The 11,967-nt window shown below is 57.7% G+C and overlaps 1 protein-coding gene across 1 annotated transcript; it reads right to left on the bottom strand.

Moving 5' to 3' along the window:
• Window positions 1–1,754: 1,754 nt before the first annotated feature.
• PMM1 (phosphomannomutase 1) lies at window positions 1,755–10,642 on the bottom strand (the record flags this gene model as incomplete). The annotated part of the gene is made up of 8 exons (XM_084273648.1): window positions 10,550–10,642; window positions 10,322–10,439; window positions 9,343–9,419; window positions 9,034–9,125; window positions 6,622–6,721; window positions 5,685–5,760; window positions 2,671–2,786; window positions 1,755–1,877 (listed from the first exon to the last, which is right to left on the bottom strand). Exons 1-8 carry the CDS (start codon window positions 10,625–10,627, stop codon window positions 1,755–1,757), a joined length of 780 nt encoding a protein of 259 aa, XP_084129774.1. The 5' UTR covers window positions 10,628–10,642.
• Window positions 10,643–11,967: the final 1,325 nt, after the last annotated feature.

The raw sequence follows: 11,967 nt of genomic DNA, 5'->3' as shown, positions 1-11,967 counted from the left end.
AAGGAGACAGCACCCTGCCAGCACTGGTCACGCAGCACCCTGCTCCTGCGTCAGGCAGCTGTGCCAAGGTCCACTCAGGACTCTGCCCATGGCAACGTAGGAGCCCTGCCCTGGGTCTAAAAGCACTGACACATCTCACCTGAGGAACTTGGCCCCTTGCTTAAGTGGCAGTAGCCACCTGAGAAACTTCTCTCTGCAGTCCAGCTGCTAGGTGGGAGATGAAGAGCAGCACTGAGGAAAGCAGGAACAGGGGAAGAGGAAAGAAAGCAAGGCCAAGAGGTGGGGCAGTGCTGCACCAGTAGGGACGGGCTGAGAAAGGGTCCTAGGGAGCAAGGTGGGAGCTTTTGCAGGATCTCCTGGCCTCCTTCAGGTCCACAAATGCCAGACACGTGTGCCCTGGGGAGCTTTAAGCAGGACATCTCCCTGGAGAGGATCCCTGATCGGCTCTTGAGCATGGAGTTGTGCCTAACCTTGTTGGTGTGGTCACACCTCCCGGTGTAACGGCCAGGAAAAGGGACAGTGTGAGGCAGGAGCTCAAGGGCCACAGGAGAGATGCAGTTTTGCAACCCACAAAGACCCAGGAGATGAGAGGAGCAGGAGGACACATGGCAGCTGCACTGGAGAATTTGGGTCCCTAAAGGTGACCACATAAACCAGGCGTGTGGGAGGAGATGGGGCGGAGAAGCAGCTTGGCGGGCACTGCACAGCGTGTACCTCCACTGGCACTGGGAAACAGGCCTGGGAATGTCTCTGGCAGCGTTGTGGGAAGCTGAGCACTGGGAAGAAAGGGGACTCGGACTCGCTCTGCAATGAATGCCCTGGGTACCGTTTTACACTGACACATCCCTGACGCCTTACGGACACGCTGGGGGAAGACTGTGGGGAAGGAAGCCTTCTGCCCGCCACGGCTCCGCAGGGTGCTCTGCAGGCAGCAGGCACCTGGGGTACCCCAGGCAAGGTCAGGCCTCACAACTTCTGCACCACATGGAAAATAGACCCACAGTTGCCTTTTTGTGTGTGTGTGTGTGTACAGTAAAGAGAGAATTTGTTCCTTGATGCATCTGAGCGGAGCTCAGAGCAGGAACGGAGTCATTTTAAAACTGCCATTCCCAGGCCAACTGCAGGGACTGGCACTGTGCAGTGCTGAGGGGAAGGACACAGCAGTCCTCTCCATCAGGATGCACAACGCTGCAGCAAGCCAGGGTCACCCTTCCTGCCCTGGGCTCAGAGCAAACAGCCTTCCCTGCCTCTCACTTCGGAGTGGCTCTGGTGAGAGCATCTGGGGCCTCGGCAGCCCCATCCTCCCCAGACAAGGTGCAGGGGGGAGAGAAAGGGGAGACACGTGTTCCCTCATGCAGAAGTGTTAGGAGAAGCAGAGCAGAAAAGCAGAGAAGAGGGGAGGGAGCAGAGGACGGATGCACACACACTAGTGTGACTGGCCCGTTCAAATGCTTTCTGACCATGAAAGCATCTGCATTGCCACCCACCACAGCCTGAACTGCCAGAAGAGAAGTTTTGCTGGAGGTGAGGAGGGTTTGGTCCCACCAGCCCCACCTGTAGATGAGGGATGCCAAAGGGCTGCTCAGTGACGGCCCCTCCTGCACGCCCACCTGCACTCCTGTGCTACATCCCAACCAGCTCTGGAAAGTGGGGGGGTTTTTTTGGGTCTACCCTGAGCAGATTCCTCAAACGAAGGTGCTTTTTCTGGCAGGGGGAGAGGGTGGGGCCGGGGCAGGGCTGTGGGGACCTGGCAGTCAGCACTCGTTCGCTCTCTCCGGAAAGAAGATTTCACGGCATCGCTGGACTGTGTCCTGGGGGGACTGGACACTGTGTCCCACTGTGCGGGGATCGTCATAGATTTCGTAATCGTTCCCTCCCTGCGGGGAACAGAAAACAGGGAGAGCGTTAGCAGGGTCTGGACAGAGCATCCTCATCCCTGACTCCACATCTGCTTGGTTCTGTGAGGAGCTGGGGTGGCAGCCAGTAGGTCGGCAGGCAGGGACCTGCTGGGAAGGGACTGCCAAGGCTTTGCTCGCACAGGGAGGCAGAGGAGGCTGGGCTAGGAGCCCTGCTTCCCCCCTCCTGCCTCCCCTCTTCAGTGCCAGGGGAGGAGCATAGAAAGGATGGGGAAGGTCCTAAACTGATAAGGCTTGACTGGGAGCCTGGGGTTAACCCCTGCCCTGCTTGTGGAGGGGAAAGCAGAAGGTGGGGCGAGCACATTTTGGGGGGCAGAGGTTGCCATCACCTGCAAAAATCAGAGTGGATGGCCCAGCTGGTCTAGAGCAGCAGGGGAGAATCATCCTCCAGCATTCTAAAGGGAATGGAAAGGTGTTCCCTCTGTTGAAAAGCCTTCCTTTGAGTGCTGGGGACTGTTTTGGGTCCCCCGGGTCGCAGGAGTGGCTGCGCCCTTCCCAAGGCTGCCAGTGGGGAAGGAAAGGACGCCGAGGTGGAGCTGCTCCCCGGCACAGCGACTGCAGGACAACCTCCCCGTGACCCCGCGGGCTGGCCGCCATCACGGCCGCCACACTCGCGCCGCATGGCAGCATCTCTCCCCCTCGCACCGCTAGAGCTCTGTGTCGGCCGTGGGGCCGCCGTGGAGCAGCTCCAGGCCGGCCTGCCAGGCCGAAGGAGGGAAAGCAGCCGTGTGTGGGGCGAGCAGGGCGTACTCACAGGGGTGGTCTCGTTCCCAAAGAAGTGGATGGTGTCAAATCTCTCGTCATCAAGCACGTTGAGGCAGTAGCGCTTGTCCCAGCCCTCTGGGAAGACGTCAAAGCTGATCATGCCACCTGCCAGCAGAAGGGAGAGCATCAGGCAACACTGTGGGAGATGGCAGGGGGCGTGTGTCCCCCACCCCGGGACGGGCAGGAGGGGAGAGGGCTGGATGCCTGTGGGGAGCCCCCACCCCAAACAGCTCCCAGGCACCAGCTCTGCCTTGGTGTGCCTCTGCAGCATGTGGATAGGATAGTGGCAGATGCTGTTCCTATGACAACAGGACAGAGTGACATCAGCACAGCTGGGGTGACATCAGTACAGCTCCCCTGACTGCAGCCAGGCAGGCAAGCAGGAGCCAGCAGGCTGCAGGGGGGTGCTGGCGTGGGAGGTCCCAAGAGACTGAATCTGCTGGGGGGAGATGTGGGGATCACACCTTGCAGGCAGCATCAGCACATTCTGTGCCCCAACAGGGGACAATGTCCTTGCATCAAGCTCCCATCTAGGCTCCTGTGTGGACATCACTGGCCCTTCTAAAAGCTCTCATGCTCCTTAACTACGCAGTGGCTCTCAGCACCCTGCACACCTAAAGCAAACGCCACGTACTGCACAGCTCAGGGGTCCCAGCTGGCCATGCTGCAGGCCCTGAGCGGACTCTGCACACTGATCAAGGAACAAGAACCTTGCCATGGAGGTACCACAAACCCGCTGACATTATCAGGGCACAACCCCGGCCTGTCACCTCTTGCCACCAGAGCCAAGTACAGGTTGCCAGCATCTGGAGAGGCACCAAGGCAGCCAGGGCAGACATACAGAGGCAAGGGAGCTTTCCTAGAGAACATGCATGGGTGTGCACTTGGACACCTACAGCCACCAAGGTCTAACCAACTTCCTAGCCCTTGCTCTTAGAGCAGGCAGAGGTTACCCCAGCACTGTGCTGCCTTGTGGGGGTACCTGCAGGCAGCACTTTCCCTGCCCTGCTGGGTGCACAGGCTGCAGAGCCAGACCCTTGTCTCAGCACTGACAGTGACATGTTCCTAAACAAAGCTCATGGCTTAGGGCACACTTTGGGTCTCAGAGCTGTAAGGAACAGGGATTTGAGCTGGGGTGTGTGTCCTCCTGACAGTTCAGATCTCTGCTCCTCTTGGTTTTGAGGGAACCCCATGCTTTGCCAGGCAATCTTAGGAGTTTCACGCTCTCCCTGTTCATAAACCATAACCCTACTTCTCTTATGAAGGGGGTGAGTAGACAGGTACCCGGAGAGACTGTCCCTGCTGGAGGAGAGGTGCTGATCCCCCAGGCTGGTCAAACATGCATGTCCTGATGCTGTGTCCTTCTTCTCCCTGGCTAGTTGAGGTGTCTCTCTTCTTTTGGGGATCCCAAACCAACCCTTCTGGGAACCTGAGGAGCCAGGGATGGAGCCTGTGTGTCCAGCTCGGGGCAGAGGATTCACAGCCAGACAGGATGCCCCATGCAGGGCATCGTGATAAGGATGGGACCAAATGCACCTGCAAGCTCAGGGATTGGGATGCCCCTGGGCTCACAGCAGAAGCTGGCATCAGAGCAGGAGCTAAACTTGGTTGACCTCATTAAAATCTTTCCTAGTTTTGTATCCAAAGTCCTGTGAAAAACACTTCATTACCCTGTGTTCTGGCCTTTTAAACAGCAGCAAGAAGGGGCTCCCAATGTCAGCTGGAGAGGGGAGGAAGCCAAAGGGGAAGAGGCGGTGTGGAGGACAGCCAGCACTGCCCCTCGCCTAGGCAAAGCATGGGTCTGCAGGGCTGTGGGAAGATCTCCTACCAGCTCTGGGGCTTGCGTCCTCCGCAGCCTATGACAAAGCACATGGAGCCAGCTTGGCAGAAGAGCCCCGTTTCCACATGTCCCTGTTTTTTGGATGCCTGACCTGAGACACCCTGTGTTTTCTTTGTGGAGGAGCAGGGGGGCTCGCAGCTCCCCTTGTCTTCATGCTTTTACACAACAGGCCCAGGCTCTTCATGGCGGCTTCCCAAAGTCAAAGGAGAAAGGCCCATTGTTCTGCTCGTCCCCCGTGCCTGGAGGGACATGGTGGCGGGGACCTTGTCTTTCTCTGCTGTGACAAATGGTTTGTGTCAGTGCTGCAGGAAGCACAGGATGCACCTAGCAGGACGCTGAAGGCAAGGGGAAGCTCTCAGGAGAAAAGCCCTTGGAGGACCAGAGGCCTAGACCCTCGGTCCTGGCCCACACTGGGTGTAAGAGAGGGGTGTCACCTCCCACCCCCCAGCCCTGCCACCCCCTTACCCTTGGGCTAGGCTGCCACATGGCACCTTCTTGTTTCACACATACCCACTGCTCTGCTTCAGCCCCACCACTTCAACACCCCCATTTCCCTCCCTGGCCTGGCCGGACCCCCAGGACGGCTCAACCCCTCCTTCGGTTCCTTGTCTCCAGTAAGCTGGCTGTAAGCAGACCCCCCCTCAAGAAGTGGCTGTGCAGAAAGTCATGGCAGAGCTCCAAACGCCCTCCCTCTCGGCAGCTCTTCCTCCAGGAAGAAAGCCAGCGGCCCACCCTCCCAGCAAAACCCCAGAGCCCAGTGAGACACACACGAGGCTCCTGTCTCTCTTACACTGTGGCAATTCCCAGAGACAACTCCATGTGCCTGGAGCTCTGCTGGCCACGCTGCTGCTGATGCTTGAGCCAAGACAGAGCTCCCGGGCAGGGTGGGCTCCACAGAGCTAAGTGGAACTAAGGCAGGGATAGCACCACGGGACAGAAACCTGCCTCTCTGGCTGGCTCCCAGGGCGAATCTGCCCGCAGCTCTGCCGTCACCCTGCCATGATTGCCGAGGTGACTCTCCAGGAACAGAAGCTCCCTGTGCTCTTACCAGAGTCTCCAGGCCCTTGGAGGGAACAGCCAGGATTTCCACTCCCCTTCTCAGCATTTTAGGGGAAGCACAATAAAGGGGCCAGGGCAAAGCGTGGGAAGGCCCCTCCGCTCACCTCGAGAGAAACGCAGGCCTTTGCCAGCAAACTCCCTCTGCAAGGCGGCCACAAACTTCTCCCGGATCCGCTCTTTCTGTGGAGAAGAAGGAGAGGGAAGGAAGGAAGGAAAGAAGGAAGGAAGGACTGAATAATTAGATGTTGGCAGTCTACCAAAAGCCCCCATACAGCTGCCTGCTGGGCAGCTCTGGCGTACCCCATTCCTCCCCCGCACCTGCCCCTGCATAACGCCATTGAGCCAGTCCTCCCCAGTGTCTGCATAAAAAGCCACCAGCTCAGGGCAGCTCTGGCGGGCTCCTGGGAAGATCCCAGCCCTCCCCTGGCAATGAAACACAACTGCCTCGATTTCCCAGGAGCCCAGTTCATAACCCAAAGTCTCCAACTTTGCCTAAAAAGTTTTTCAAAGTCTCAAAAAGTCTCTCAGTCCCCAGACTTCCTCCCAGCCATGGCAAAAACTGCCTAGGGCATGGGCCTGCCCATTAGACCCGCCGTGGCCCTCCCAGTCTGGAAGGCCCATCAGTTCCAGCTCTGTTGGGGCTGGGGGAGTGGAAGAGAGAAGAAAGCTGCTGAGTCAGCCTGGAGGGAGGATACAACCTGAGAAGTTTAGGTGTCTCTGAGGTTTTCAGTGCAATTACTGTAAATGAGGAGACACCTTGTTAGATAAGTGCCTTATTCCCTGGAGCTCTCGCACAGAGAATCCTTCTGGCCACCCCATTGCATCAGTGCTTCCAAATGCAGCCAAATTCTTCCATTCATGTGTATCTCTCCTTGGGTTTTCTGCCCCCCAGTCCTGTCTCCACCTTGCTGGCCTGGTGCACAGCTTGGAGGTAGGGTCCCTTCTTCTTGGGAAGGAGGGGGAGAAGAAGGTTAAGTCCAGGGATCTATGGTGATGCAAAATCAGCAAAGGGGAAGGCAAGCCTGAGTGTGGCCCACGTACCTTGTCCAGCTCGGAGAACTCAATTCGCTCCTCTGGGGTGCAGCTCCGTCCGATGGGGGAGATGTTCAGCATCCCATTCCGAAACTCAATGAAGGTTCCTCTGTGCATGGGCAATGGCACAAGGTTACTGGGGCAGGGAGAGAAAACCAGACCTTTCCAGGGGAATGGTTGATCAGTGGGGTGTGCGGTCTCTGCAGGGACACGCAAGAGGAGAGGAGCCATGGCCATTCATGGGTGCTTCACACCAGGTAGACACCAGGCAGCAATAACTCTGTTTAAGGACTCCAAGGGGCTCATAGTTTTATACAGAGAGAGTGTAAGAGAAGAGGAATAAACAGTTCCTGTGTGCCTTGGGACAGGTTAGGTGAGATGATAGGAAACATCCCCTAATGTAATAACTGCAAGGACAGCCACTGCCTGGACTGGACCGATCGCCTGGTGAGATTGGCATCTCCACCTGTGGAGGCTTTCAAGTGTCCTCTGTAGCGGGCTGGGGGAAGCTTGTCAGTGTGACTCGCTGTGAATGTCTGGCAGCATGCTGACGAGCAATCAGGGCCTCTCCATGGGACACAAATCAGGGAGGAACCACAGGGCCTATCTCCCATTTGTCCTCTGCACCTCTGATTGTGACCCTTATCTAAGCTTGTGTGGACAGGGCCCAGTTCCTGCTTGCCACCCTCTCCTTGCACTGTCATTACTGCTCCGCTGCTGCCTCCATGGGCTGGTTCAAAGCACTAAGCCAGCAGCAAACGGCTCCTTTCCTTTCTCTTTGCTAGAAACCCAGCCAGTCTTGTTGACTTATCGCTGTGGAATAGCAATCCAAGGGAGGGCTCCCATACGTACCGGCACCGGTGGGGCAGAAAAACAGGGGACTGAGGCACTGCCAAGTCAAAAATAGATTGAAACCGTTTTGGAAACCTAGCTGGAGCAGAGACATTCCTTCCCTGTGTAGCCGAGAAGCCCTGAGCTCATTAACCTTCTGATGTCACTCCCTCATTAACTGACTGATGTCACTCCCTCGTTAACCCTCTGATGTCACTCCCAGCCAGGCCTGCTTCTCTGTGACCAAGCGCTTTCCACTCTGAGTCTGGGGAAAAATTCTCCATCTCCTGACCCGTAACACAGAGAACACCCTGGGGGACAGACATCCAGGCAGCCATGCCTGCAGCCTGGGAGCAGCAGTGCTGTAGCAACCAAGGGTTTGGCAGCTCACAGCACAGGCCAAGACGTGGGAGACGTGGGTTAAAGTCCTTGTTTTCCTAGAAACCCCTTAAGACTAAATCCACAGAGGCACTTGGGAGCTGAAACTTCACTGGGTGTTGGGCAACCAGTCGGCAATGAGGCAACCACACAGCCTTGAGGGTTCGGGCCCCAGCCCACGATTTTGGGAGCACGTTCAGCCAGCAGTCCTGCCACAAGGAGCCACCGTGGCTCCCTCACCAGTCCCCCTGTTGCCACCTGGTGAGTCACATCAGGAAGCTCATCTGGATCATGGTTTGGTAACTTTTATCACCTTTGGTACGACTGGACAGCTCTCCTGCTCGGGTCCACTGTACAAACACAGGGAGAGAGCAGGAACAGACCAGCTGGGGGCAAGAGGAGAGCAGAGCTGCTGCTGTTGGCAGAGCTGCTACATGCAGCAGCACTGCTGGCTCTCACTGGCTTCAAGCATTTGTGGTGCTGTGGTCTGAGGGGTTGGTCTGACTCTGCGCCCAGGCTGGTTTAACTGCAGGCTGCCCCTGGAAGAGGTCCTCCTGCTCTCCCCTCCCACCTTCATGCCATCTGTTCCCTCTCTTTTCTGTGATAACAGGGTGAGCCAATCCAATGGAAAACTACTGTTTTCTTTTCTGGCAGTGGCCAAGTCTTCCTTCAGAGGGGGTGCACCAACCCAACGCATCCATGGCTGCTTCCATGGGGGAAGCAGACAGGAGCACATGGTTGGGGCAGAGCAGGGCCAGCCCTATTACCAGTGGTGCCAGGCAACACTGGGTTAGAAACAGTGGAAAACTGTGCTCAGGCCCTGGACCTCCCATCTGAAAAGCCATTGTTTGTCTGTTTGGAAACTCAAACGACCTAATGATGCCTGATGGCCTGACCAGTATCGAGCTGGTACCATTCTCATTCTCTTAATAAGATGCACGCAGTGGCTGCACCCTCGTGCATTCAGTGACTGTACCCTGCTTCCCAGGGAAGAAAATCTGGGCGGCAAAAGACTCTCCAGAACTAAGACCCTCCTCCATTATTTGCCCACAGTGCCCAGCTCGACGGGATTCTACACTGGGCCTCTAGATGCTAAGATAAAACCTGGAGCAAGACTTGCTCAGCAGCTCAGCTGTTCTGTGGAGAGCTCTGAAGGCCAGAGCTCCCGAAACTGGTGATATGACTGCCATTCACATGGGCTTGGGCCATTACCGTTTCTTGGGCAGCTTCAGCAGCGCCATGTAGTTGAGACAAAAGTTGATTAGATCCTGCAGCAGCTCTTCCCCCAAATGGTCCTGGATGGCCTGCAGGAGAAGGTGGGGGGGGGAGGGTAGGTGAGGAAGATGCTTGACCTCCTCCGAAGCCCACCCGAAAACAGGACCTGGAGGAGCCGGACATTCAGATCGGACATTTGGGGAGAGGAGAAGAGGCTGACCATCCGCATGGGGCCAGGCACTGCTTCTCACGGTGCACAGGGCGTAGGGAAGGAGAGCCATGGCTGCAAGGCAGAGCTGCACCTACCTGCTTGGAGACCAGCTGCCCGTTCTTGTATTGCACTGTGCCGTTCTCTGCGAAGACGTAGTCAAACTTATCAATGACTGAAGGGGGAGGAAACACAAGAGGAAACGTGAGCAATGCCCAGGAAAAGGGGACAAAAGGACCGGGCTCATGACTGAGAGAGACATCCTCCCAACTCCCTAGTACCGTGCTTTCCACATCTCCTGTGCCCCGCAAAGGGCTACTGACCCTCCTTGCTCTCTGCAGAGTGGGTGAGGAGATTATCTTCCGCTCACAGGTGGGGAGCTGACGCACGCAGGGGGAAATGACCTGAGCGAGGTCACGGGCTGAATCAGTGGCAGGACGAAGATAAGGGATCCAAAATGTCAGGCTTTCAACCACGTGTGTGTTACTCTGCTCCCTCCTTCCCTCCCCGTTGCCAGCGTGCTGGGGTGATGCAGTTACTGGTTATCTAACCCCAGCTCCTCCTGCAACCCAGACACGCAGCGCTGCCGGCGCAGACATCAGCCTCGGCTGGGAATTTCTTGGCCTCCCTCGGCTAACGAGGCAGGAGGCAGAAGGCAGAGCTCGGGACCCAGCCATGCTGGGCATCCATGCCAGGGAAGGAAAACAAGGTGGAGAGAGTGGCAGGGTGAGAGGGCAGCCCCCGCTCCCCCCTCTACCCTGCGCTGCTGTTTGAACACGACGAGGAACACGCACCCCACGCACCCACCCGCCCCCAAACCCCAGCACAGCGCAGCAGGGAGGCAAAATCTGCAAGGGGGTCCTGCCCGCCGGGGCTTGGGGGAAGCTGTCGGGGGCGGGGGGAGGGGGCAGGCAAAGCTCGTACAGACCCGAGGAGGGGCCGGCGGCGTGGGCTGGAGCATCCCCGCCGGCTCTGCGCCGAGGGGGCAGGAGCCCGGGCACGGCCGGCCCGGAGCGGGCTCGGGGGCAGAGGCAGGGCGCAGGTGAGCCCCGGGGAACCTCGGCGGCGGCATCTCACCTTCGTCCCCGTCCCCCAGCTGCTCGGCTATTTTGGCGTAGTCGGAGCCTCCCACCACGCCGATGTGCACCCTCTCCCGCAGCTCCCGCAGGAACGCGTCCACCTCCGGCTCGATTTTCTGCGGGGGAAGCAGCGGGTGAGGCCGCAGCCGGCGGGACGCGCTCCGCCATGCCGCCCTCGGCTTCTCCCCGTGTCCCCCCAAACTCGGCACCCCCCGCGCCTCGCTACCTGCCGAGCCGGCGTCAGGGTCCCGTCCACATCGAAGAGGCACAGCACCCGGCCCCGCGCCGCCGCCGCTGCCGCCATCCCCGCCGCCGATCCGGCCTCTGCGAGCCGGGAGGCGGGACCGCGCCGAGGAGGCGATGGCGGCCGCGCCGCCCTCCCGGGCAGCCACACGCCAGGGGCTGGCGGGTGCCCGGGGAGGCTGGTGCAGCCACGCGGGAGCCCCTCCGGTGATGCCTCAACGTGCAGGTCTCGAACAGCCCCCCCCGCGTCAGCTCTTTGTTAAACCCTTTGCTTAGAGCTCTGACGAAGGACTGGGAGCGCGGGGGGCTTGGGGGGTGGTGAGGGGTGTCTTCACTTTTGCAGCTGTTACCGCATTCAGGGGCTGGGGGTCTGCACCGAGCTGCTGCGAAGCTCGGCTCCTCCGTGGATTCTGTGGCCTCAGGAAGGGGCCCGGAGCCGCGCGCGGTCACCCCGTCAGTCCCTGTGCCTCCCCCTGCATTTCTCATAGGATGCTGTTAGTAACTCGTATTTTCACCAGAGAGGTGCATTTTCAGCCTCCGCTCCTCTACCCACAGCCAAACGTATGTATTGGAGTAACCTTTGCCGTGACCAGCTTAGCCGTTACCTCATGAGTCATTTAGGATTTAACCAGACCATCTGGTCAGATCATATTCCTGCAGCTCAGTATTAAGCTGTCCCGCCTGGCTGCCCTCTCCTGCAGTAACTCCTGACTTCTTTTCTGACATCAGAAGCAACATACGTGGAACATTGAATGCCTCTTGCTCAGCAGTGACCTCGCCTTCTCTCCCCGGACGGTGGGCAGTGTGCTGAGCTAGGTTGCAACTGGGGGAAGATCACTTTTTTCAGTATTATGATTGTTTTTTCTCAGTATTATTTGCTTCCATGGCACTGTGCAACCCCCTGTTCCTAATTCTCCACCCAACTCCTCTCAAAATGAAGCATTCATGTGGCTTCACAGATTCTGGTGGGTTTTTGCTCGTGTTTTTGGTTTGTCTGCTCCCACTCACTGAGAGAGGGATGTGCACAAACAACGTTAATAATTTACTTCTGTACCATTGCCTTGGACAAGGTTTACCAAAACATCCTCAGCTACGTGCTGAGGGAGGCATTCATTGCGTCCACCACTTAATGCCACTAAGACAGCTCTTCCCACACTTTCTGTGAGTTGCCTCCCTAACAGTGAATCAGGCAGTCTTGGATGGCAGCCTAGGAAGTGGTATTTGCCCTGGCATTGATGTTCCTGCAAAATCACGGCCTCTGGGTCCTTCTGGATCAGACCCTGGTTGTGAGCTCCCACCTCTGAAAAGCTGGACTCTTTTCTCAGATGCATTGAAGCTCCCAGAACAGTTTCTCAGCTGCTTAGTAAGCAACTGGGTGCTAAATTTTTACTTTGGTTTAGG

Source organism: Gallinula chloropus, assembly GCF_964237585.1.
Source record: "Gallinula chloropus genome assembly, chromosome: 1".
In the NCBI taxonomy this organism is placed as follows: Eukaryota; Metazoa; Chordata; class Aves; order Gruiformes; family Rallidae; genus Gallinula; species Gallinula chloropus.
This window is presented reverse-complemented; position numbering and strand designations above follow the sequence as displayed.